This window comes from Bos indicus x Bos taurus, chromosome 25 (assembly GCF_003369695.1).
Source record: "Bos indicus x Bos taurus breed Angus x Brahman F1 hybrid chromosome 25, Bos_hybrid_MaternalHap_v2.0, whole genome shotgun sequence".
Classification (NCBI taxonomy): domain Eukaryota; kingdom Metazoa; phylum Chordata; class Mammalia; order Artiodactyla; family Bovidae; genus Bos; species Bos indicus x Bos taurus.
In genome coordinates, this window is record NC_040100.1 from 28,832,227 (window position 1) to 28,859,624 (window position 27,398).

At 43.9% G+C, this 27,398-nt stretch overlaps 1 protein-coding gene and 2 pseudogenes across 1 annotated transcript; 1 reads left to right on the forward strand and 2 right to left on the reverse strand.

The window, feature by feature from the left end:
* Positions 1 to 2,289: 2,289 nt before the first annotated feature.
* LOC113883506 lies at positions 2,290 to 3,724 on the forward strand (annotated as a pseudogene).
* A 7,215-nt stretch (positions 3,725 to 10,939) lies between these two features.
* Positions 10,940 to 20,718, reverse strand: LOC113883720 (MAGE-like protein 2). The gene is made up of 2 exons (XM_027527664.1): positions 18,435 to 20,718; positions 10,940 to 11,558 (listed from the first exon to the last, which is right to left on the reverse strand). Exon 1 carries the CDS (start codon positions 20,544 to 20,546, stop codon positions 18,483 to 18,485), a length of 2,064 nt encoding a protein of 687 aa, XP_027383465.1. The 5' UTR covers positions 20,547 to 20,718; the 3' UTR covers positions 10,940 to 11,558; positions 18,435 to 18,482.
* Positions 15,751 to 16,547, reverse strand: LOC113883721 (annotated as a pseudogene).
* Positions 20,719 to 27,398: the final 6,680 nt, after the last annotated feature.

Genomic DNA, 27,398 nt, shown 5'->3' on the forward strand with positions numbered 1-27,398 from the left:
TAGTCATCCTTTCGTATCACTGGGTATTATCATTGTTCATAATTGCTCTGAGCTTCTTCACTCTAGAGTGAAATTTTACTTTCGTGTACCCAGATGACCCATTAAACTGTTTTTCAAAAGAGCAGTCTTCCTCTAGAGATGAATTTTACACTCATCCCCAGAGTAGTTCTTTGGGCAAAGCCACAATCGTGGCTTTGTAACAGAAGCTATCTTTAGCTAGTTTAAGCAGAAAAGAAGAATTTGTTCTAAGGTTACAGGATATCTTAAAGCACCAAAAAAGAATTTCTCACTGGCCAAATTTGAGTCAGGAACTTCTCTGGTGGCTCAGTGGTAAAGAATCCACCTGCCAAAGCAGGAGATATGGATATGATCCCTGGGTTGGAAAGATCCCCTGGAGAAGGAAATGGCAACTCACTCCTGTATTCTTGCCAGGGAAATCTCACGCACAGAGGAGTCTGGCAAGCTACAGTCCATAGGGTCGCAAAGAGTAGGACATGACTTAGTGACTAAATAACAACAATAAGCCCTCCTCTAACCCAGTCTAGAGAGATGAGGTCATATGGTACCAAATGGCTTCCAATAAATTTTTGCTGTAGATGAAAGGGTCACTATCAATGCTCCAGAAATGTTTTTCAAATCACTGAATGGCAGGGACGTTCCAAATGAATAATTTCTAAATAGCAAAGCCAATAATAAATATCTGATTTGTTCCTTTCCCCTTTCCAAAGAGTCAACAGTTATTTTGAGTCACTTATCTTTATAAAAACATTCATTAACACAAGATGTCAACTGTATATCTTTCATGTAGTTAATGAATATTAATAATGTATATATATTTACTAATATGTCATAGCCACATAATATGTATGCAATCATAAATATTCATATACTATGTGTATGTAATATAAAATTATATACAATAAAATTAATGTATTTAATATATGATTAAATAATATAAGTATATCCAAAGACCATTAATTTAGAGCTTTCCTTGTCCCAGAGAAATATAAAGCAGTTTCTCAACCTTGGCACTGGTGACATGTTAGACCAGATAATACTTTATGAGAGGAGACTGTCCTGCGCATTGCAGGATGTTTAGCAGTATCTCTGGCCTTCACCCACTAGGTGACAGCAGCATTCCCCTCTGTGCCACTGTGACAAGCAAAGATCTCTGCTGCTGCTGCTAAGTCGCTTTAGTCGTGTCCGACTCTGTGCGACCCCATAGATGGCAGCCCACCAGGCTCCCCCATCCCTGGGATTCTCCAGGCAAGAACACCAGAGTGGGTTGCCTTTTCCTTCTCCAATGCATGAAAGTGAAAAGTGAAAGTGAAGTCGCTCAATCGTGTCCAACTCTTAGTGACCCCATGGACTGCAGCCCACCAGGCTCCTCCGTCCATGGGATTTTCCAGGCAAGAGTACTGGAGTGGGGTGCCATTGCCTTCTCCGGCAAAGATCTCTAGACACTGCCAAATGCCCCAGGGAGACAATAATGCCAAAATTAAGAACCACTGGTATAAATCATGATCTTAATGAACACAACTGTGCTCATTTCACATGCTAGAAAGGTAACACTCAGAATCCTTCAATCTAGGCTTCAACAATACGTGAACCGAAAAATTCCAGATGTTCAAGCTGGATTTAGAAAAGGCGGAGGAGCCAGAGATCAAATTGCTGACATCCGGTGGATTACAGAAAAAGCAGGGGAATTAAAAAAAAAAAAAAAAAAACTACTTCTGCTTCATTTACTATGCTAAAACCTTTGACTGTGTGGATCCCAACAAACTGTGGAAAATTTTGAAACAGATGGGAATACCAGACCACCTTACCTGCATCCTGAGAAACCTGTATGCAGGTCAAGAAGTAACAGTTAGAACCAGACTTGGAACAACTGACTAGTTCCAAATTGGGAAAGGAGTACGTCAAGGCTGTATATTGTCACCTTGCTTATTTAACTTCTATGCAGAGTACATCATGCAAAATGCCAGACTGGGTAAACATAAGCTAGAATCAAGATTGCAGTAGAAATATCAACAACCTCAGATATGCAGATGACACCACACTAACGACAGAAAGCAAAGAGGAACTAAAGAGCCTCTTGATGAAGGCAAAAGAGGAGAGTGAAAAAGCTGGCTTAAAACTCAACATTCAAAAAACTATCTTGGCATCTGGTCCCATGACTTCACGGCAAATAGATGGGTGAAATGTGGAAACAGTGACAGATGTCATTTTCTTGGACTCCAAAATCACTGAAGACGGTGACTGTAGCCACAAAATTAAAAGACACTTGCTCCTTGGAAGTAAAGCTCTGAGAAACCTAGACAGCGTATTAAAAAGCAGAGACACGTTTTGTGAAGAGGCAAAGACTGAGTGATTGCAACTGCGTTGCCAACCTCCAGCAGGAATCGGCTTCTCCACGTAGAACGCGGGGGTAGGAGATTCAGAATCGAATCTCTTCTCCCTTCCCCCTCCTGTGACATTTTTCTTGATCTTCAGCTACGTTTTTCAGCTTTGTGAGGCACCGTATCATCAAAGACAATGGCCAGTGATGTTATCAACAAGATGGATCCTTGCTCCATGAAGTCTCGTGTATTCATTGTGAATCTCAGTACCCTTGTGGTCAAGAAATCCGACCTGGAGGCAATCTTTTCAAAATACAGCAGAATCATGGGTTGCTCTGTTTATAGGGGCTTTGCCTTCATTCAGTGTGTTAATGAGAGAAACGCCCGGGCTGCTGTGGCAGGAGAGGATGGCAGGATGATTGCTGGCCAGGTTTTAGATATTAATCTGGCTGCAGAGCCAAAAGTGAACAGAGGAAAAGCAGGTGTGAAATGATCTGCAGCGCAGATTACGGGTCAGTACCAGAACACCCTTCTCCGTCCCCTCCACTCAGCCCATCTTTTGACTTGGACTGTGACTTTCAACAGGATTATTACGACAGGACGCACAGTTACCTAGCACGTGTTCCTCCTCCTCCTCCTATTGCTCGGGCTGTAGTGCCCTCAGAACGCCAGCAGATATCAGGAAACACCTCATAAAAGGGCAAACATGGCTTCAATTCTAAGAGCAGACAGTGGGGATCTCCCTCTAAGTCTGGAAAGTTGAAAGGAGATGACCTTCAGACCATTAAGAAGGAGTTAACTCAGATAAAACAAAAAGTGGGTTCTTTACTGGAAAGCCTGGGAAATAATTGAAAAGGAACGGAGCACACAAGGAGTGGAGATAAAGAAGGGTAAGTCAGAAGAGGAGCAGAGCGGCAGCTCCCTGAGCAAGATGAGACTAATGAAGATGGAGTCTGAGCCGGGGGTGCAGATGACTCTGCTGAGGAGGGGGACCTACTGGATGATGACGATAGTGAAGATCGGGGGGATGACCAGCTGGAGTTGATCAAGGATGCTGAAACAGAGAGGATAATGGAGACAGCGCCAGTGGCGAGGATGACTCTTCAGCACATAGTGGGGTTTAGAAATCTTGTCCCATTATTTCTTTACCTAGATGCTTGTCTAAGATCAAAATTTTCACCAGATCCTCTCCCCTAGTATCTTCAGCACATGCTCACTGTTCTCCCCACCCTTGTCCTTCCCATGTTCATTAATTCATGTTGCCCATTTTCACTTCCTTTGACCCTCCTAGTAGTTACGTTTAGTCTTTACCCTGTAATTTTTGCTTTAATTTTGATACGTCTTTATGACTTAACAATAAAAAGGATGTATCAACTGTCTCCAGAGAAGGCAATGGCACCCCACTCCAGTACTCTTGCCTGGAAAACCCCATGGACGGAGGAGCCTGGTAGGCTGCAGTCCATGGGATCACTAAGAGTCGGACACGACTGAGCGACTTCACTTTCACTCTTCACTTTCATGCATTGGAGAAGGAAATGGCAACCCACTCCAGTGTTCTTGCCTGGAGAATCCCAGGGATGGGGAAACCTGGTGGGCTGCTGTCTATGGGATCGCACAGAGTCAGACACGGCTGAAGCGACTTAGCAGCAGCAGCAGTAGCAGCATCAACTGTCTCCAAAATAATCTCTTGCTATAGAGGGAGTACAGTTCTTTCCATTCATACAGTAGCTTCTTCGCTAACTACAAAGGCAATCTCATTAGTTGAGCAGAACCTGAGAGCAGCTTTGAGTTAGAGGTATGTGTGTTACACCCCACATAAGAGTGCTATGTGGGGCTGTTCAACACAAATGTAACAATGTACTTTTGTGAATGAGAGTTGGCATGTTAAATGCATCCTCTAGAAAAATAACTAGTGTAATAGTCTTAAGGTTTGTTTTTTAAAGTTGATACTGTGGGTTATTTTTGTGAACAGCCTGATGTTTGGGGCCTTTTTCTTCCCTCAAAATAAACAAGTCCTTATTTAACCAGGAATTTGGAGGGGGAAAAAAAGCAGAAACATCACTTTGCCAACAAAGGTCCATATAGTGAAAGCTATGGTATTTCTAGTAATCAGGTATGGATGTGAGAGTTGAACCATAAAGAAAGCTGAGAACCAAAGAATTGATGCTTTTGAACTGTGGTGTTGGAGAAGGCAATCAAACCAGTCAATCCTAAAGGAAATCATCCCTGAATATTGGAAGGACTGATGCTGAAGCTGAAGATCCAGTACTTTGACTACCTGATGCAGAGAACTGACTCATTGGAAAAGATCCCGATGCTGGGAAAGATTGAATGCAGGAGGAGAAGGGGCTGACAGAGGATGAGATGGTTGGATGGCATCACCAACTCAATGGACATCTGTCTGAGCAAACTCAGGGAGATAGTGAAGGACAGGGAAGCCTGGTGTGCTGCAGTCCATGGGGTTGCAAAGAGTCAAACATGACTGAGCAACTGAACAACAATGAGGTGAACTTTTAGTCCAGTTGAAGACACAAAACATGTATGAAACAACTGGAGGACAAAGAGGTAAAACAATATACAAAATTATATTATAAAGTCATACAGTTTCCATTTTTGCATTTAATATTCTTTGGAAGATGTGGGCTCCATCCCTGGGCTGGGAAGATCTCCAACCCACTCCAGTTTTTTTGCCTGGAAAATCCCATGGACAGAGATGCCTGGTGGGCTACAGTCCATGGGGTCGCAAAGAGTCAGACATGGCTGAAGCGACTTAGCACACAAGCACAAATCTATTAAGTCCTTTAAAGCAGACAACATGGTACTTGCTGTTGGGTTCTATAAAGTGCATACTTTACATCTGTGAGGCATTCTGGGAAGTTTCCCTAAGAAAGTGATTATTGAATCAAAATTTTAAAAATCACTAAGGGTGAAAGGGTCAACAGGCTATGTGGGGATAGCGCATTTAAACCAAGGAGAAAGGTGTGCAAGACCCCATGGCAAGAGTAGAATAGGGGATATGAGTTAGGATTTGAGTTTAACAGTCCAGGGTTAAGGTAATAGTCCTTTGGAGGAAGGTGGTGGTGGTTGAGAAGAGACTCCATTGAGAAAACAGTCAAAATTGGCATCTTGAAATAAATGAATGATTGGGAATCCTTTTGTAATGCAAACATGTGTTCCTTTCCCTTCTTAATATTCAAATATGTTAGCTTTTTGCAATGCAAGACACAAAGTACAAAAATCTAAGCTGAGTGAATGCTAAATTTCAGAAGTAATGTATTATTTAATAGCAGTTCATCATGATATAGGGCATCCCTTGTGGCTCAGCTGGTATAGAATCCACCTGCAATGCAGGAGACCTGGGTTCGATCCCTGGGTTGGGAAGATTCCCTGGAGAAGGGAAAGGCTACCCACTCCAGTATTCTGGCCTGGAGAATTCCATGGACAGTCCATGGGGTCGCAAAGAGTCGGACACGACTGAGCGACTTTCACTTTCACCATAGTATAATACGATAATGGTACTGGAAAATCTTCTCCATACTGTTACTGAACTCAGGTTCACCTGCTCCTCGCTCAAGAATCCGATACCAAGAGACAAGTGTCAGGTAAAAGGAAAGACAGCTTTATCGAGGAGGATGGCAATCTTGGGGAGAAGGCAGACCCATGAACCAAAAAATAATCCCAGAGTTTGCTCAAATCTATGTCCATTGAGTCAATGATGCTACCTAATCATTTCATCCTCTGCCACCCTCTTCTCCTGCCCTCAATCTTCCCCAGTATCAGAGTCTTTTCCAATGAGTCAGCTCTTCACTTCAGGTGGCCAAAGTATTGGAGCGTCAGCATCAGTCCTTCCAATGAATATTCAGGGTTGATTTCCTTTAGGATTAACTGGTTTGATCTCCTTGCAGTCCAAGGGACTCTCAAGAGTCTTTTCTAGCACTGCAATTTGAAAGCATCAGTTCCTCAGTGCTCAGACTTCTTTATGGTCCAACTCTCACACCTGTACATGACTACTGGAAAAACCATAGCTTTGATCATACATACCTTTGTTAACAACTTTAGAGAAACTTTAAAAGGGAAGGGGGACAGAAAAAGGGAAGGTATTGAAAAAGATGCATAGTATCCTGCTAGTCACTTTTTAAAAACGCACAGACTTGTATAAAAATATATACTGGGCTTTGCACAGACTCTCTGGATAGATGTTCCAGACACTAAAAACAATGATTGCTTCTGGGAAAGGGCCATTAAGGACTGGGGAGCAGGGGTGTGGGGTTCAAAAGCTGAAGGAAGATTTACTTTTCGCTGTATAGCTTTTAGTACTATTTCCCTTTTTCTTTGCTAACCATGTTCATGTACTCCATCCTTAAAAAAATTAAAATTTCTGGTAATAAAGTAAAAAGATTCATTGTCCTTTCTGAGCTCAACTTCAAATCTCTGAGATAATGTATTTTTTAAGGAAACTACAACACAGTGAAATAATTATACTGATTTGCTAGGAGGAGGACTCATACTCAGGGCGGTCAGATTTTAGTGCAGTCTCTGCCACTAACTAGGTACAGACAGATCACTTACGATTTTCATTTTTTTGTTTGGGGCAGGGAATGGACTAAACAAACTTTGGAATTGTTAAAGTCAACGCTCAATCACTAGTGGCTGATTGGTCAATATATATTTATTAGGTCCAAATTTATTATTGCTTTTAAATATTTATTAGAATGGAAACCACAAAAATGTCCATGAATAGGAAACAACTGAATTTATGATACATCTATTCAATGGAATACTGTGTTCATAAAAAAAAGAAGAAGAAAGCTCTTTGACACCCAAAATGGAAAGATCTCTGAGATACATATTAAGTTTAAAAAAGCCTGTAAAGAAACATCAGAATGTATAAGCACTTTGCGTATATAAATGATATATATACAGTGAATCATTATATATTTGTGCTTGAATGAAAGGATTTATAAGAAATCGGTAACATTTTTTAAATTATGTATTTATTTCTGGATGCACTGTGTTCATGGATGCTGCACTGGCTTTCTCTAGTTGCAGTGCTCAGGCTTCTCACTGCAGTGGTTCCTCTTGTTGCCGAGCTCTGAACCTGGAGAGTGAGGGCTTCAGGAGTTGTGGCACAGGCTTAGTTGCTCTGTGGCATGTGGGATCTTCCTGGACCAGGGATCAAACTCATCTCCCCTGCACTGGCAGGCAGATTCTTAACCACTGGTCCACCTGGGAAGCCCCTAATAACATTTTTGATGTCTATCAGTAACAATGTTCTGAAGGTTGAAGGGAGGCTTTAATATGTGCTATTTTATGCTTTTTGGATTTTGCAATATGGAATTACATTACCTAGTCAAAGATTTAAACTTTAAAAATGTGTTCATCCTATAAAATGTTTTATTTCTATGTCACTTTTTAAAAATTGTAGTTGATATATGATATGATATGTTACAAGTGTACAGTATAGTGGTACCTAATTAAGGTTATACTCCATCTAGAGTTGTTATAAAATATTGGCTATATTCCCTGCACTGTACAACATAGCCTCATGGCTTACTTCATACATAATAGTTTGTATCTCTTACTCCGCTACCCTTTGTCTTGCCTCTCCCCACTGGTAACCACTAGTTTGTTCTCTGTATCTGTGAGTCTGTTTCTTTTTTGTTATACTCACTAGTTTGTTGTGTTTTTTTTAGATTCTACATACAACTGATATCATACAGCATTTGTTTTTCTCTATCTGACTTATTTCACTTAGCATAATGCCCTCCAAGTCCATCCATGGTGTTCAAATGGCAAAATTTTATTCTTAATGGCTGAATAGTATAAAAATACTTCTTTTAAATTGAGGGTAAGATAAACCAGAAGAGTCTAGTGTTTTTTACTTTATTATATATTGATTGATTGATTTATACATTTATGTTTTTAGTATTTATTTTTCCTTCATGTCAAGGCCTGTGCGGAGTCCTGGCTGGGGGTGCAGCTCTGCTCTAGGTAGTCAGTCACTTGGGGACCTAGTGTTTGTAAAATACCAAAGTACCTATATTTACTAAGATGATTATAAAGTTGTTTCTATTTTTCTTTCAAGGTGACTATCTGCTGCTCAGCATTGGTGACGCTTGAGGTTCACTAATCACAATTCTTAAGAACCAACTCTATTTACCCAAGATAAAATCCAATCATACGAGTATTGATTAGCCTCTGCAAGATAAAAGGCTCTTCTGCAGGTTCCTGAAACGTGCATATGTACACACCCTCTGCCCTCCAAGAATGTCCTTTGCACTTACTTGGTCCCTTATTCTGCACTACATTAAAGCTGATTTTTCTCTGACTTCCTAACTATAGCTCTTCAATTCTTAAAACAACTCTGCTGAGACTTCCCTGGTGGTCCAGTGGCTAAGGTTCCACACTCCCAATGCAGGGGGCCTGGGTTCGATACTTGGTCAAGGAACTAGATTCCACATGTTGCGACTAAGACCTGGTGCAGCCAAATAAACAAACAATCAATAAAATTAAAAACAGCAACAACAAAACAACTGTGCTTACCTGGTACATTTTATATACAGAAGCTCAGCAGTTGCGTATATTTATTAGTTAAAAATAAATCTATAAATATTAAATGGTTTATAAATTGCTGGTTTAATCCAATTATTCTTTTTGGATTGTGGTCAAATACACAGAAATTTTTGGTGGTGCTAGTGGTAAAGAACCTGCCTGCTAATGCAGGAGACATAAGAGACACGGATTCTACCCCTGGGTCAGGAAGATCCCCTGGAGGAGGCCATGGCAGCCCACTCCAATATTCTTGCCTGGAGAATCCCATGGAAAGAGGAGCCTGGTAGGCTACAGTCCATGTGGTTGCAAAGAGTTGGATACAACTGAAGCTACTTAGCATGCAAGCATGCACACATAAAATTTACCATCTTAATCATTTTCAAAAGTACAGTTCAGTAGTGTTAAGTACATCCACACTGTTGTACAATCAATCTCCATAACCCTTTTCATCTGAAATTCTGTACCCATTAAATAACTCCCCATCCTCCCAACTATCCCCAGACTCTGGAAACCATCACTCTTCTGTCTCTGTGAGTTTGATTCTCTGACATGAGAAATCTTATATAGGTGGACTCACACAGCATATGTCTTGTTGTAACTGGCTTATTTCACTTAGCCTAATATCCTGCCATTATTCTTTTTTCCAAGTATCTGCAATGCATATAGGCTTCCAGCTTGAGTTAATTTTTTAAAATTCTGAACACAGAAATACTGAAGCATGGGACAGAAAATGGGAAGAAATATAAAAACAACTAACATTTTTGGAAGATTTGATAAAACATACCATATCACATACTTTTGCTTGTAATTGGAAATCTAAAAAAAGAAACTATCCCTATATTAGAGCATTCTTGCACAAATAATCCAATGATACAAAGGCAGAACATAAAAGGAGAACAGTCCCACATTAATTTTGATTATCATTCATCAGTTCAGTTCAGTCGCTCAGTCGTGTCTGACTCTTTGCGACCCCATGAACCACAGCATGCCAGGCCTCCCTGTCCATCACCAACTCCTGGAGTTCACCCAAACCCATGTCCATTGAGTCAGTGATGCCATCTCATTCTGTCGTCCCCTTCTCCTCCTGCCCTCAATCTTTCCCAGCATCAGGGTCTTTTCAAATGAGTCAGCTCTTCACATCAGGTGGCCAAAGTATTGGAGTTTCAGCTTCAATGTCAGTCCTTCCAATGAAAATCCAGGACTGATCTCCTTTAGGATGGACTGGTTGGATCTCCTTGCAGTCCAAGGGACTCTCAAGAGTCTTCTCCAACACCACAGTTCAAAAGCATCAATTTTTCAGTGCTCAGTTTTCTTTATAGTCCAACTCTCACATCCATACATGACCACTGGAAAAACCACAGCCTTGACTAGACGGACCTTTGTTGACAAAGTAATGTCTCTGCCTTTTAATATGCTGTCTAGGTTGGTCATAACTTTCCTTCCAAGGAGTAAGCGTCTTTTAATTTCATGGCTACAGTCACCATCTGTAGTGATTTTGGAGCCCCTCAAAAATAAAGTCTGACACTGTTTCCACTGTTTCCCCATCTATTTGCCATGAAGTGATGGGACTGGATGCCATGATATTAGTTTTCTGAATGTTGAGCTTTAAGCCAACTTTTTCACTCTCCTCTTTCACTTTCATCAAGAGGCTCTTTAGTTCTTCTTCACTTTCTGCCATAAGGGTGGTGTCATCTGCATATCTGAGGTTATTGATATTTCTCCCAGCAATCTTGTTCCAGCTTGTGCTTCCTCCAGCCCAGCGTTTCTCATGATGTACACTGCATATAAGTTAAATAAGCAGGGTGACAATATACAGCCTTGACATGCTCCTTTTCCTATTTGGAACCAGTCTGTTGTTCCATGTCCAGTTCTAACTGTTGCTTCCTGACCTGCATACAGGTTTCTCAAGAGGCAGGTTAGGTGGTCTGGTATTCCCATCTCTTTCAGAATTTTCCACAGTTTATTGTGATCCACACAGTCAAAGGCTTTGGCATAGTCAATAAGGCAGAAATAGATGTTTTTCTGGAACTCTCTTGCTTTTTTGATGATCCAGCGGATGTTGGCAATTTGATCTCTGGTTCCTCTGCCTTTTCTAAAACCAGCTTGAACATCTGGAAGTTATCATTAATATATGCAATCAAATCAGCAGTTTTAAATCCTTGGGAAAAAGAGAAACTCCTGCTATTTAAAAAATGAACATACAAATTATAATACATTGATTGTACTAATCTTTCCGATAGCTTGATGAGGCCACACGATATCCTTAAAAAAGAAGCCACATTTTTCAATGTCCATTTCTGTGGGATTTGTACTTATATCTTTACCCAAAGTGTGTGATGTTATTTTCCACTTAGAATGCTGGAATGCTTCCACAAGAGAAATCTATTTTAAAAATCAACTTATTTTAAAACAAAGTTCATTTGGCTGTTCAACAAACTGTTCATTGGCACAGTTTATTATAGCTTAAAATTCTGATAATGTCTTTATTATCTGAGGCTGGAATATTCTCCCCAACCCTGAAATGTATACTTGGCAGAGGCAGTCTGGTTACGTTTGCTGGTCTAAGATAGGTCAGGACTCCGGGTGGAGGTTTCCAAAATGAGGTTAAGGTAAGTATTTGTGCTTTTATAAACTTGGTGTTGAAATCTGAAGAAATACTGGTGGGTTCTGGAAAGAAAAAAGCAATTTTGAGATGAGAGTGGAACAAAAAAATTAAAGAGTTGTTGATTTTCATTCTCTCTGGAAGTAGAGCTTTAAATGGAGAACTAAGCCACAGACTGATCTGGGGTATTACAGCTCGTTATGACTAACAGGCTTAAGAAAAAAGCTCATTAATAACTACTGCTTGCAGGAAAAGTGTATAGTATACACCTTATAACAAATTATACATTAATTATATATCAATTCCAGCTTCTCCATTTATATGACATTGAAAAAATTACATAACCTTCCAAAATCAAATCTCCTTTCCTTAAAGTAGAGATAAGAGTGGTGCCTGTCTCTGTTGTGACAGATGAGATAAAGCCTGTAAGTTACTTGGCACAGGGGGTAATGTATGATGAACACCCAATAAATGCTGATGCTAGCTACTATTATTAACAAATGCCCCGTGTATGTGTATGTTGATTCTGAATTATACAAAATGGGAACACAAAGATGAATAAAACAATGGTGAATGAGATCCTCATGGTCTAGTGGAGAAGTGACTACTACTATATTAAAGAGGCAGTGAATCTGGGACTTCCCTGGGGGTCGAGAGGCTAAGACTCCATGTTCTCAAGTAGGGGGCCCAGAATCAATCCCTGGTCAGGGAACTAGATCTCACATGCCACAACTAGAGATCCCCTGCAGCCAAATAAATGTTGTGTTTTTTTTTTAAAGAAGAAGAAAAGAGGCAATGAGTCATCTGAGGATCAAATCAAGATTTTTCTTTAAGCATTTTATGAATTATAGCATAATTTTTATTATTATTATTCTAGATCAGGGTTTCTCAACCTCATACTGATGATGTTGGATAGTTCTGTGCTGCGAAAGGGCTGGCCTGAGGATGAGATGGCTGGATGGCATCACTGACTCGATGGACGTGAGTCTGGGTGAACTCCGGGAGTTGGTGATGGACAGGGAGGCCTGGCGTGCTGCGATTCATGGGGTCGCAAAGAGTCGGACATGAGTGAGCGACTGAACTGAACTGAGCAGTTTAGGATCTGGCAGCACCTCTGGCCTCCACTCACCAGCTGCCAGCAGCACCTCTTCCCACTCTCCACATCTGCACTGCTGTGGGCTGTGGCTGCGAGCCTCCAAGACCAAACCCAGGCTTCAGTTTCTACTCCTGCTCTCCCCAGAGCTCCCAGGGCCTGCCTGTCTGGCCAGCGGTCTGCTCAGGGCCTGAACATTACCACCTGAACATTCTAAACTCCACTGTCGGCAGATGGCAGGCATCCAATGGTGGAATCGCAATCGGGGAGTCAGGAACTGGGCAGACCAGATCTCCTCCAGCCAGCAGATGACCAGGAGATGGGCCAGCTTCTCCAAGAGGAGAGAATGGCACCCTGGGACCTGGGTGTCACTGGGGCAGAGTGAAGTACAGCATTTTGCCTGTGAACCTGACTGGCCAGGCCAGTCTCCTTCTGCCTTAGGCCAGCTGCTCTTGGTCAGGTGGATGATTCCAGCTGAGGCAACTGGAGTCAAAGCAGCTGTACAACCCACCGCCCAGTGAGTAGGAATGGGGGTGGGGGTGCGCGGGAGCAGTTACTCTCTTGTTATATAAGCAGCCACGTAATAGCCCAGATTTTCCCTTTTGACTCACCGAGCCTAAAATATTTATCATCCGGGCTTTTATAGAAAAAAATATTGCCAGCCTCCATTTTATTTTATTTATTTATTTTTCACCGCATGGCATGTAGGACCTCAGTTCCCTGACCAGGGATCAAACCTGGGCCCCCTGCATTGTAAGCGTGGAGCCTTAACCACTGGCCCACCAGGGAAGTCTCAGCTCCGTGTTAGATAAGCACTCATCTTACTGTCAATACAGAAAAATGTATCAAAACGGTGTCATGCTACCTGATGGTATCGTGAGACAGGAAGACAAGAGCATAGCCATTTTGGAAAAGGACCGGGAAGGGCCTTGAGAAAAACAGGCCTTGTGAGCTAAGAACAAAGGCCCCAGGGGTCTGGGGCCCAGAGACAAAAAACAGGGACCGGAAGGAACGAAAGATTAACTTTATCTCTGTTACACTAAGGAGTATACCTAGTTGCCACAAGACAAGAAGCTCAACTATAAATTGTAACCTTATCTGTTCCTGTGCTTTCCTACAGAAAATTCTCATGCATTTCTTCCCCCTCACAGAAGCACTCCCTATTGCTGATAGCCATCACAGAGCCACCTGCTGATAATCAAAGAAAGTTGACAATTTCTGGAAGTCTTCAGTGCTCTATCAGACAAACCCTCCCTTTTGTCCTAAAAGCAACTCACCCTTTCTACTCCAGGAGCTGAGAGTTTTGTTTTGTAGTTGTGTGTTTTTTTCGTTGCCACTTTTTCCTTTGTGCACAAGCTATCTCTTTTAATAAAAAGCTTTTCTTGGGACTTCCCTGGTGGTACAGTGGATAAGAATCCACCCGCCAATGCAAGGGACATAGGTTCGATCCCCAGTCCAGGAAGATTCCACATGACATGGAGCAACTAAGCCCATGAGCCACAATTGCTGAAGCCCCCACACCAAAGAGCCTGTGCTCTGCAACAAGAGAAGCCACTGCAATAAGAAACCCGTGCACAACTAGAGAGTGACCCCCACTTGTTGCAGCTAGAGAAAGCCTGCACACAGCAACGAAGACCCAGCACAGCCAAAATATAAATACATACAGAAATAAGTAAATAAATTATATATATATATAAAAGCTTTTGTTGCCTAAGCTTTCCTTTCCTTGGGGAAACGATACTCATTTCTATGGTAGTACTGTCCAAGAAGCTAGAAAGGGCCTGGCAACAATCTTTGTAGCCAAAGTAAAGTGTTATGCCCAAGTAAATAAACACCTGATGAATACCCATGGAGCCTACACTCTAGTTAGAAACTGTTGCTAACATCAAAGAGGGTTATTTTCAGCTTAGAACTAACCGGGAGAGAATTCAGCAATTATTCGCTAATTATTGGCCTACTGCCATTACTTTATAACAGAGCACACAGGTAGAATTACGAACATAATTACCCTTCTTAAAAAGCCAGCAAGGGGACTTCCTGGTGGTACGGTGGATAAGAATCCACCTGCCAATGCAGGAGAAACCGGTTCAATCCCTGGTGTGGGAAGATCCCACAAGCCACGGAGCAACAAAGCCCTTGCGCCTACAGCCTGCGCTCTGCAACAAGACAAGCCACTGCAATGAGAAGCCTGTGCGCTGCAATGAAGAGTAGCTCCTGCTTGCTGCAATGAAGAGTAGCTCCTGCTTGCTGCAACAAGAGAAAGCCCATGTAGGGCAACAAAGACCCAGAACAACCAAAAATAAATAAGCAATTTTTTAAAAAGAAGGCCTGCAAAGATTTCTCACCCCTCAATTTTGGAGTCCCAGGCACTCTTTTTCATGGTAAAGACTGCTTTATTGGTGGCAGTTCAGTTCAGTTCAGTCGCTCAGTCGTGTCCGACTCTCTGCGACCCCATGAATCACAGCACGCCAGGCCTCCCTGTTCATCACCAACTCCTGGAGTTCACCCAGACTCACGTCCATCGAGTCAGTGATGCCATCCAGCCATCTCACCCTCTGTCGTTCCCTTCTCCTTCTGCCCCCAATCCCTCCCAGCATCAGAGTCTTTTCCAAAGAGTCAACTCTTCGCATGAGGTGGCCGAAGTACTGGAGTTTCAGCTTTAGCATCATTCCTTCCAAAGAACACCCAGGGCTGATCTCCTTTAGAATGGACTAGTTGGATCTCCTTGCAGTCCAAGGGACTCTCAAGAGTATTCTCCAACACCACAGTTCAAAAGCATCAATTCTTCGGCGCTCAGCCTTCTTCACAGTCCAACTCTCACATCCATACATGACCACAGGAAAAACCATAGCCTTGACTAGACGAACCTTTGTTGGCAAAGTAATGTCTCTGCTTTTGAATATGCTATCTAGGTTGGTCGTAACTTTCCTTCCAAGGAGTAAGCATCTTTTAATTTCATGGCTGCAGTCACCATCTGCAGTGATTTTGGAGCCCAAAAAAATAAAGTCTGACACTGTTTCCACTGTTTCCCCATCTATTTCCCATGAAGTGATGGGACCGGATGCCATGATCTCCGTTTTCTGAATGTTGAGCTTTAAGCCAACTTTTTCACTCTCCACTTTCACTTTCATCAAGAGGTTTTTTAGTTCCTCTTCACTTTCTGCCATAAGGGTGGTGTCATCTGCATATCTGAGGTTATTGATATTTCTTCCAGCAATCTGGTGGCGGTTAGTACAAGTCAATAAATATTGATCCCCGCAAAACTCAGTTATTTATCAGATTACTGGTTCACAGTGAGCTGAACGGAGTTGAGTCAAGTGACTGCTGGGAGGATAAACTGAAGCCAATCCTGCCTCTTGGGAAATGAAGTCATAGTCAGTTGATATATGGCATATGCCATTCCATCAACTCTAAGAATCATGGTGGCTCTATACAGGACAGCATCAGCTATCCCACCTTTCAGATGCACTGGAATGCCATTACCTTCCTGAAACAGCTTTTGTTTCCCTGGAACCTTATGCTCAAACTGCCTGTGTGAAGCAGTACTCATGGTCCTCTGGGTAATCTGACAAGGAGCCAGCAGATACTGCAGCATCTTGGCTCAGTTACTGCCCACTAACCTCGACAACTGACCACCAGGAACGAAAATCCCCAAGCACTCTTGACTACAGCCTCAGATTATCCTTTCCCAAGTGTGTCCCCAGCAGGTCATGGACTGTTAAACCTCTGAGCCTTTCTGTTGATTTTTCCCCATGCATGCAATGTTCTTTCCGTCTTCTTAATCCAATGGATACCTCTGGGTCTTCGTTGCTACACACAGGCTTTAGATCAAAAATCCCTCACCCAGCCCACACCTGTATTCTGGAAGACTGAGTAGACTTGTGTTACAGCACTTGCTGTGTGTATGTGTGCTCAGTCACTCAGTTATGTTCTTCTCTTTGCGACCCCATAGACTGTAGCCCACCAGCTCCTCTGTCCATGCGGTTTTCCAGGCAAGAATACTGAGTAGGTTGCTGTTTCCTCCTCCAGGGGATCTTCACTGTGTAATTATTTCTAGATCTGCCTCCCTTGATAAACAGTGAGTGCTTGGAGAACAGGGGCACCTTATCTCTGAATCTCTAACACCTAATGGAATGCCTGGCACTTGACAGAAATTCAACAAATGCCAGGCCAATGAATTAATTATTTGAAAGGCACTGCATGGCAGTTCCTGTCAAAAATAAGGGGTAGACACAAGGCTACCCCTTCTTCTTCCTTGTCTAAAGTGGTTCTTCTCTTTAGAGAACATGGTCTCTAAGCTTTCTGATGGCAAGGTCTGCAACCTTTGTGTTTATTTGTGATCACCATTATTCTTGGCACTTAGTAAATGCTCCTTCAAGAATTATATGGAGAATTACTTCAATCATACGATTAATGGGAAAATGATCTTTTTCAATAACACTAAATCCTTAACTTATGGAATTATTACAATTTGTTACTATTTTGCTCTTTAAAAAAAGAAACCTAAATCACTGAGTGTGTTTCATTTTAGAATCCACGAGTCCAAATTGTACAAAAATCAAACAAGCTAAAATGCTTTGCCCCTATGATTATCTATAGAATATGTGTGTGTGTGTGTGTGTGTGTGTGTGTGTGTTTAGAAACTGTTACACATTCTGTTAAAGGTGAATTGGAGAAAACTGTAAGGAAATTAAGGGTTTGACTTCCACCTAATAGCTGTATTTCACGTCAGAGATGAAACCAGTCAATATGAACACCTTCTTGAATATGTTGGTAGCATGTGAACAGGAGCATTAACATCATCTCAAGGTATTGCTCTGCTCCATGCTCTTCCTCCTTGCCCCCCAAGGAATTTATCAAATGGGGTCAGAGACAAAGACCAGTATACTGACACACTGCACTTAAACCATTGAGAAGCAGTGTTTTAAAGGTCACCAATTTTGACCTTCACATGATCTCTCCTATTGTTCTAACTGACAGGGGGTCAGTTGGGAGTTAAATGAACCTCCTCCTCAGCTGTCTTAACCATAACATTCATCTCATAGGTCAGCATAAAGGGTCTTGTGATTCAGTACACATAACCACATGTGTACTATGGTACATAAGCATATATGATTTAATACAAATAACAAAATGTTTTCCAAATCTCAGAATCTTTACAAGTTTCAGGCCATGATTAATTTTAACCTTTATGTTGACACATGTAAAATAATTTTACTTAAGTAAATGGATTTCAAAAAGCAACCATCACTACCATAAACAAAGAAACTGTTATAATACTGGGCATAGATAGAAGTTATCCACTAAAATAACTTTGTTAATATGAATGGTATTAAGTCCTAGCCAGGTGCCGGTGTTGCCTACCAAAGCCTTACAGAGGTGTTAGAGATCAGTAACCCCAAACTAATAAAATATATTCATATAATCAAAAAGATTGAAAAAGAACTGAAAAGACCTTTCCCACCGGAAGGCTCACTGCTATTTGTGCTGTGTCTTGTACCACCTAAACTCATCTTGTTTCAGAAACATTGTAGAATCTCCCCACCTTCACACCCCCCGAAGCCTCAGAACTCCTGAGTGAAGGTAATTAACACCTTTCGGCTGGTAGAGCCATAAAGCCTTAACAACAACTCATCCACTCAGAGCACTAGGTTTCAAAAACCTACTGCCACCAGGGAAGTCCTATTCAAAAACCTACCTAAGTTCAAATAATCGAATCGCTGAAGGAACAGGCCAGTTCACCTCCAGTAACTTTGTGTGTCTGAACAGAGGCGGTTGAGGAAACCACCAGGACACGGACCTGGAAACAATTAAGGAATACTGAAGGTATTCCTTCTAAATCACTTACTTGGCGGAGGCCTGAGGGCCACTCAGAGGGCTGGGGTCTGCTTCTGTCCTAGATGGAGTGACTCTTCTTCCCTCGGGCCAGGGTGGGGGTCCTCCCGGAGGGCACTGACTGCTGGGCTTGAGCAGCTGGAGCTGGAGACTGAGGAGGCAGGGCTGCAGCGTCCGGACGGTTCTGACTTAGCTCCTGGTCCGCTGGTGGCGGGGTCTCAAGATCAACTGGCTGTGTGTGAAACTCCCAGGCAGATGGAGGCTGGCTTGGTCTAATTTCCTGGACTAAAGAGCTGCTCTGGGAGGCCTGCTGGGTGTGATACGTGGCCTGAAGGTCCAGAATAGCCTGGACTACCTGAAGGTCCACAGGCTGGGTCTGCAAAGACTCGGTGGGCAGAACCTGGAGCAGAGAGATGGTGGCCAGACTCTGGGCCTGGGAGGCCTGAAGAGGTGGTGGTCCAGTTTGACAGACCTCCAAAAGATTCTGAAGCTGCTGCTGAGAGGCCACAGGCACCAAGGAGTGGCCCTCAGAGGCCACAGGCACTGGGAGCTGGCTTTGAGAGGCCACAGGCACCAGAGGATGGCTCTGAGAGGTCCTAGGCATCAGGGGGTAACTCTGAGAGGCTCTAGGCACCAGGGGGTGGCCCTCAGAGGCCACAGGTACCAGGGGGTGGCCCTCAGAGGCCACAGGCACCGGAAGCTGGCTCTGAGAGGTCCTAAGCACCAGGGGGTAGCTCTGAGAGATCCTAGGCTCCAGGGGGTGGCTCTGCGAGGTCCTAGGCACCAGGGGGTGGCTCTGAGAGGTTCTAGGCACCAGGGGCTGGCCCTTAGCGGCCACAGGTATCAGGGGTTGGCCCTCAGAGGCCACAGGCACCGGGAGCTGGACTTGAGAGGTCACAGGCACCGGGGGATGGCTCTCAGAGGTCACAGGCACCAGGGGGTGGCTCTCAGAGGCCACAGGCACCAGGGGGTGGCTCTCAGAGGCCACAGGCACCAGAGGGTGGCCCTCAGAGGCCACAGGCACTGGGAGCTGGCTCTGAGAGGTCCTAGGCATCAGGGGGTGGCTCTGAGAGGTAAGGATGGTCAGAGGCTGACTTGCAAAGGACGAGGAGACAACAGGCAGGCTCTTAGAGGCAAAGACCACCTGAGGCTGAATAGTAGAAGTCAGGGGGACAACAGGCTGTCTTGTAGAAGCAAGAGTGACTGCAGGGGCCTGGCTTGTAGAGGAAACTACAGGCTGGCTTTTAGAAGTCAGGAGACGTGGAGGCTGGCTAGTAGAGGCCAAAGGGGCTGCAAGCTGGCTCACAGAGACAAGAGTCACTGCAAGGGGCTGGCTCGTAGAGACCAAGTCTACTACAGGCTGGCTCTTCGAAGTCAGAATAGGGGCAGTTTGGCTCATAGAGGCCAAGGAGACTACGGGCAGGCTCTTAGAAGTCAGGATGACTGGAGTTGGAGCCTGCTCCAGAGGAGATGGCGTAAATGGCTGCACCAGATTGGTCGATGGTCCCTTAACGAACTTTGGGAGACTAGCCTCACGGCCCAGGTCACCAGCATCGGGCACCTGGGAGCCAGCTTCCTTTAAAATTTTGACAGCTTCAGGTTTGGGGAGATCCTTGCTGCCAAAGTCCTGAGCCTCGCCCTTCTCCGCAGCCCCTTCTGCCCGGTCTTCGTCTTGGTCTAGCTGGCTTTCGACCTGGCCCGTGACGGTCATATCCAGAGATGTCCGCCCTTTCAGGAACCTCTGGCGTTGTCGCCGCCGCCGCCGTATCCGCATAAAGGTGTTGGAAACGCTGCCTATGGTTAAAGTGAAGCGGTTGCTGATGGTCTGGCTCAGGACTTCCAGCGTGTAGGCGGAGGGCAGGCGGTAGGGGCTGTTGAAGGCCTCTTCAGAAGACAGTTCGATGTTACCGCTGTACCAGAAAGTCCACCAGAGGAGGCTGAGGAAGACGATGCTGGCACCCAGGTAGAGCAACATGTCATAGTAGAGTATACGGGTAAAGACCCCGGTGAACAGCATGGCCGCGCCCACCGTGTCGAAGGTGATGCCCAGCCAAAAGAAATGCTTGCAGCGGCCCAAGCACGACCGCTTCTCGATCTTGGCGACGTGGTTAACCGAAACCTCCATGAGCCCCGACTGTCGCTGTCGCCGCCGCCGCCGCCGGGTCCGCAGAAGCTACCAGGCAAGCGGCGTCGCCACAGGCCGGCAGGGGCCGCTGGGTCGCCACGGCGACGCGTTGGGGGCGCGCCAAGAAGGAGGCAGGACAAGCGTTCGGGAAAGCTCGGCCGCCGCCCACTTGCGCGGAGAGGCGGGGCGGGGTGGGGGAGGCGTCGCTCCAGAGCCGGGCGCATGCGCAGTCTGCCCCAAGGCGGTCTGTCCCAAGGCGGTGCCCCGCCCCCGACCCGGGCCGCTTTTCCCCACGCGCGCAGTGTTTGCTCGGCGTGCTCCAGTCGCGTGTGCGTGTGCCGCCTGGGACCTTCGGAGAGCCAAGAGTTCACCTCACGTGCTCTGTGTCCCCGCCGTAGGAAGACATCTACATTCTTTCCTTCGAGCCCCCGCCTTCTAGAACGGGGGCGAAATCCTGAAGGAGAGCAAAGGGCAAGGACTCTGTCAGTAACTTCCACTTCCCAGCTAGGAATGCAGCTTGGTGTCAGGTGCTACCACTTTCAGAGTTAAAGGCTTCCCCTGGTTTTGGTGAAGGGTCTGTTGATAGATATCTTAATTCGGATCTTAGCTATTTGCCTCCTAGTGACTGGGCGATTACTTGCTTGCCTGGAGAGCAGACCTAGAGATGAATTCCCCAGCCCCTGCCCCGTCTTTTAAGTTTCTTCTGTTTTAATTTTCCTTCCAATTTTTTTAGTTTTGAGTTTTATTTTGGTGGGGTTGTTTTTTTTTTTTTTTTTTTGGCCACTCCGTGAGGCATGTGGGATCTTAGTTCCTCTACCAAGAATGGAACCCCTGCCCCCTGCAGTTGAAGCACAGTCTTAACCAGTGGACCACCAAGGAAATTTTAATTTTCCTTATAGTGTTAAATTAGTTGAAAAAATTTGAAAAATGGGTGTATTTAATTTACATTGTTTTGAGTTTATTGTAGAGTATTTGTAACAAAACCAGAATTTGTTACAATTTTACATTCGTGGTCTTAATGGAAACAAACAATAATACTATTAAAATACACTTCTTAGTGTATCTTGTTTTAAATGGAAAATTGCCTCATTTTACAGTTTTTCAACATAGTAACTCATTAACATCTCCCCACCCACCCCAAGCTGCACCCAGGGGCTTATGGGATCTCAGCTCCCCCACTAAGGATTGAACCCAGACCCTGACAGGGAAAGCACCATGTCATTACCACTGAACTACCAGAGAGGTTACAAACCACAGGATATTTTTGAGGAAATAATTTTTTTAAGTTATTCTTTTTATGGAAGAAATGTTTGCTTTACTTCCTGATAGTAAAAAGTAGTTCTTATACAGGAGCACAGATCAAAGCCTTTCAGAAGTGGATTGTTAAAAATCAATGGTGTGGCGGGTCCTTGATATGAGATAGGGATTAGGTAATTATAACAATATAGTTTCTCAGAGAAAGCCATTTTCACACCCCAGATTAGTATTTTTTTCTTTAGTAAGTCAATAACTTAATTAACTTATTGATTGCTTTATTGGCTGGGAAGGCATTCATCAACCAGAAGAAAAATGAGCAACTGCTTATTAACTTTCCAGTAGCTAACATGATATTACTACTGCTACTAAGTCGCTTCAGTCGTGTCCAACTCTGTGCGACCCCATAGACAGCAGCCCACCAGGCTCCCCCGTCCCTGGGATTCTCCAAGCAAGAACAACTGGAGTGGGTTGCCATTTCCTTCTCCAGTGCATGAAAATGAAAAGTGTAAGTGAAGTCGCTCAGTCGTATCCGACTCTTAGCGACTCCATGGACTGCAGCCTACCAGGCTCCTCCATCCATGGGATTTTCCAGGCAAAAGTACTGGAGTGGGGTGCCATTGCCTTCTCTGATACTACCTGGATTTAAATCTCAGAAATAATAGATTTCTTTTACATGATAATGCCTTTTAGTTGAGAGGTGCTGATCTCTCTTTGGTTTTACATAGTGCCAATATACCATGGGGTCATGAAAGAGTCAGACACAACTTAGCGACTAAACAACAAGAAATATACCGTGACATAATGTGACATACTTTAAGCTGCACTTTGAAAATTGCAGTATGTAGTTGATTTACAATGTTAACGTTAATTTCTGCTGTATAGCAAAGTAATTCATATCTATATCTATCTGTATATGAAAGTGAGGTGAAAGTCACTCACTCGTGTCCGACTCTTCGACCACATGGAATATATATACTGTCCTTAGAATTCTCCAGGCTAGAATAGTAGAGTGGGTAGCATTTCCCTTCTCCAGGGAATCTTCCCAACCCAGGAATCAAACCCAGGTCTCCCACATTGCAGGCAGATTCTTAACCAGCTGAGCCAGAAGATATTTTATATTTTACATTCTTTTCCATTATGGATAGAAAAGGCAGAGAAACCAGAGATCAAATTGCCAACATCCATTGGATCATAGAAAAAGCAGAAGTCCAGGAAAACATCCACTTCTGCTTTGTTGACTGCTTCTGCTTTGTTGACTACACTAAAGGCATTTTCATCTTTTGTGAATCTACTGTACGTTTTTGCTTCGTGTTTACCGTGAGGCTCGCACATGAGACTTGCACATAATGTCCTATAGATATAACCATCTATTTTATGCTGATAACAATTTAATTTCAATTACAGACAAAAACTCTTCCCCCTTACTTCCCCCTTTTATCTTTTTGATGTCGTAATTTACCTCTTTTATTTTGGATATTCCTTAACAAATTATTATAGTTATAGCTATTTCTAATACTCTTGTTCTTTAATCTTAATAACAAAGGAACTCCCTTAATCTGTCAGTGGTTTCTCAGTAGAATATTTACATGCCAGAAGACAGTGGGATGATATATTCAAGAGTGCTGAAAGGAAAAAACAAAACCTGCCAACCAAAAGGAGCTAAGTGGTTAACACTCCATCCTATCGCAGTATTCAGATATTCTGAATTGACGGTATACTTAAGTTTATCCGTATGTTGTATATATTCACATGTTTTCATGTTACTAACGAGTATCTTTGCATTTCAGCTTGGAAAATTCCTTTCAGCATTTCTTATAAAGCAGGTTTAGTGGTGATGAATTGCCTCAGGTTCTGTTTTTCTGGGAAAGTCTTTATCTCACTCTCATTCCCGAAGGACAGATTTGCCAGTAAAGCACTTTTGGTTGGCAGGTTTTGTTTTGCCCTTTCCTTTCAGCACTCTTGAGTACATCATCCCACTGTCTTCTGGCATTTAAGTTTTCTGCTGAGAATCCACTGGTAGCTTGAGGGCGGTCCTTTGTAAGTTATAGGCTTTTTTCCCACCCTCCTCTTGCTGTGTTTAAGATACTCTCTTGGTTTTTGAGTTTTGATAGTTTTTTTTTAAATGTGCCTTGGAGAGGATCTCTTTAAGCTGACTTTGTTAGGTGACCCATGAGCTTCACAAAATTGGATATCCAGATCGCTCTGCATTTAGGAAGTTCTCAGACATTACTTCTTCAAATAAACTTTCTGTCTTCTTCTCCCTCTCTTTTCTTTTTGAAACTAATAATTTGGAAAATACTTCTTTTTTTTTTTTTGATGGATCCATGGACCACATAGGTTCCTTTCATTCCTTTCTCTTTGATCTCCTCTAACTGGATAAGCTCTAATTTCCTATCTTCTGTCTCACAGAATCGTCTATTGATCCATCTGTGGTTGCTTTCTATTGCATTTTTCATTTCATTCATTGTATGCTTCAGCTCCAGAACTTGTATGTATTTATTTATTGATTTTGGCTGCACTGGATCTTCATTGCCATTGCTGCATGAGGGCTTTCTCTAGTTGCGAACAAGCCAGGGCTACTCTCTCGTTGTGGTCTGTGGGCTTCTCTAGTTGTGGGGCACTGGCTCTAGAGTGCGTGGGATGCAGTAGTTGTGGCACGTGGGCTCAGTTGTTGCTGCGTCAGGGTTTAATTGCCCTCTGGATGTGTGGGATTTTAGTTTTCCAACCAGGACTCAAACTTGAGTCCCCTACATTGGCAGGTGGATTTAAACCACTGGATCACCAGGGAAGTCCCCAGAACTTCATTATGTTCTTTTTTGTGATTTCTATGTATTTGTTAAACCTTTCATTTTGTTTGTATATTGTTTTCCAGATTTCACTGAATTGTCATTTTGTGTTTTCTTGAAACTCACTAAGTTTCCTTAAAACAGCTACTTGAATTCTTTATTGGGTGAATTGAAGATCTCCGTGTCTCTGGATTTGGTTACTGGAAGTTTCTTGTGATCATTTGGTGGTGTGATGTTACCTTGACCTTTCCTGTTCCTTAGAGTTTTGCTTTGCTTGTTTCACACGTAAAGTAGCGGTCATCTTCTCCAGTTTTTACTGCCTTCTGTTGGCTCTGCTACCGATTCTGAGGCTTTCTCAGACCTTATAGGGGTATACCGACTCTGTGCTGCTTGCTCCCTCTTGTGGCAGAATTCTTAAGCTTCTGTGTCTTCTCTGGATCCTGCAAAGTTCTGACAGTTTCTCCTGTTTTCCCAAAGATGGGGCTTTAGCTTTAGCACCGCCAAGCTTGCCGTCCGTCCCCGGCCCACAGATTGAGGCCGGCTTCCTGAGCGTTCTCACTAGCTGTCCGCCGCAGTTTGCTCTCCCCACTGCTGTCAGGAGCACACACAGGGGCCTGGCCACAGAGGAGTGGGGTGGCTTGGGCGAGGCACCTGGAGCACTGAGGGCACCTGTGGGTCAGTTGGCAAGCAGGGCTTTCGCAGCGACACATGGGCAGGCTTCCTGATGGAGTCCCAATGCAGTTAGTAGGTTCTGCATCCCTTTAAAGCCCTCAGAATCCTATCTCCACTCACCCAGCTTCTTCCGGGCCTCCCATCCTGGAGCTCAGGATTCAGTAACTGTGGGTGGGGTGAGAGAGGAATGAGCCCCTTCCCCTACATCCTGCACAACTGGGAAGGCTGGGCACTCAGTCCCACGCTCTCCCTTTCCTTGCAGGAGAAATCACCGCCGAGAAAACCTCTCTTTTCACTTGAGCTGGAATGCCTTGGGGGCGGAGTGATGTGGGGAAAGTGAAGAGGTTCCTCTTACCCTCTCCTTTGTGTCCAGACTTGTATTTCTTTGCTCCTTTTTTCTTTCTTTTTAAAAAATATTTATTTGGCCGTGTCGAGTCTTAGTAGCAGTATGCGGGATCTTTGTTGCATCATGCCAGATCTTTCTCTGTGGCACACAGACTCTAGTTGTGACATGTGGGCTCTGTAGTTGTGGCGCACGGGTCTAGTTGCTCTGCCCGGATCTTAGTTCCTTGACCAGGGATTAAACCCGTGTTGCCTCCATTGCAAGGAGGATTCCTAACCACTGGACCACCAGAGGAGCAAAAGAGTCCCTCTTTGCTCCTTTCATGTCCTAGAACTTTTCCTCTGGAAAGTTCCGCCAAGGCTCTCTCACCCATGGTTGATTCTAGGGACTCCCAGACCACAGCAGAGAGAGCCTGGAGCCAGTTCATGAGCCATCGCAGGGTCTGTAGCTGGGAGCAGGGTCTGTCTGCCTATTGCCTGAGCACAGGTGGGCAAGACTTCTCCTGCATCTGTTGGCTTATGGATCCCACTGCTCCCTCAATGGTACCTTTGTCCATGGATGGATGCCAGATTTTTGTTATTGGTTAGGAAAAGGGATAAAAGCAAGGGATGTCTTTGTCACTGTGATACTGACATCACCTATCCCATTTTAACTACTTTTAAGCCTATAATTCAGTGGCATATGTTCTCACAGCTATGCAACCATCACCACTATTCACCTCCAGAACTTAATTTCCCAAATTAAAAGTCAGTATCTATTAAATAGTAAGTCTTCATCATCCCTTTCCCCCAGCACCTGGTAATCTCTGTTCTACTTTCTGTCTCTATGACTTTGACTATTCTAGGTACCTTTCACATAAGAGGAATCATGCAATATTTGTCTTACTGTCTCTGGCTTTTATAAGTTAGCATCCGTGTTGTTCAAGATCCTTCCATTTTGCAGCATGTGTCAGAGTTTCCTTTTTAAGGCTAATAATATCCCATTGTCTAGATATGCTACATTTTGTTTATTCATCCATCCACTTAGGAATATTTGGGCTGTTTCTTCCTTTGTGCATCCTTGCTTTATTCATGGCACTGCTGACACTTGCTTCTTGCCCCAGTGGCTCAGAGGTAAAGAATCCACCTGCAAGGTGCAGTCTCCTGCAGAGAGGCACAGGAGACTTGTGTTCAGTCTCTGGGTCAGGAAGATCCCTGGAGAAGGGAATGGCAATCCACTCCAGGATTCTTGCCTGGAGAATCCCATGGACAGAGGAGCCTGGTGGGCTACAGTCGATAGGGTCACAAAGAGTCGGACACAGCTGAAGTGACTGAGCACACACGGACTGAATTGTGTGCTGCCCAAATTCATATGTTCAAGCCCCAGTGTGACTTTGTTTGGAGAGAGGGTCTATAAGGAGGTAATCAAGATTAAGTGAGGTTATAGGATAACACCTTAAGTCCATAGGACTGAGGTCCTTATAAAAGGGGAAGGGACACCAAAGATTTCTCCCTCCACCTGAACAGAGAGGAGCCCCTTTGAGGACACAGCAATAAGATGGCCACCTATAAGCCAGGAAGCAAGTCCTCACCAGAAACCAAAGCTGCCAGCATCTCTCTGTAAGGAGTCTAGCCTCCAAAACAGAGAAATTTTCTGTTGTTAAACTATTCAGTCTGTTATGTTTTGTTATGGCAGCCTGGGCAGACTAACACAGACTACCCTGGATGATTCTTTGCTGCGGGAGGGCTGTCTTGTATATGGGAGGACATTTTGCAGGTGCCTCTGGCCCCTACTCACAGGGAGAAGCCAGTAGCA

Coding starts and splice junctions, on each gene's coding strand:
- LOC113883720 (XM_027527664.1), bottom strand. CDS start 20,546: ATGGAGGTTTCGGTTAACCACGTCGCCAAGATCGAGAAGCGGTCGTGC.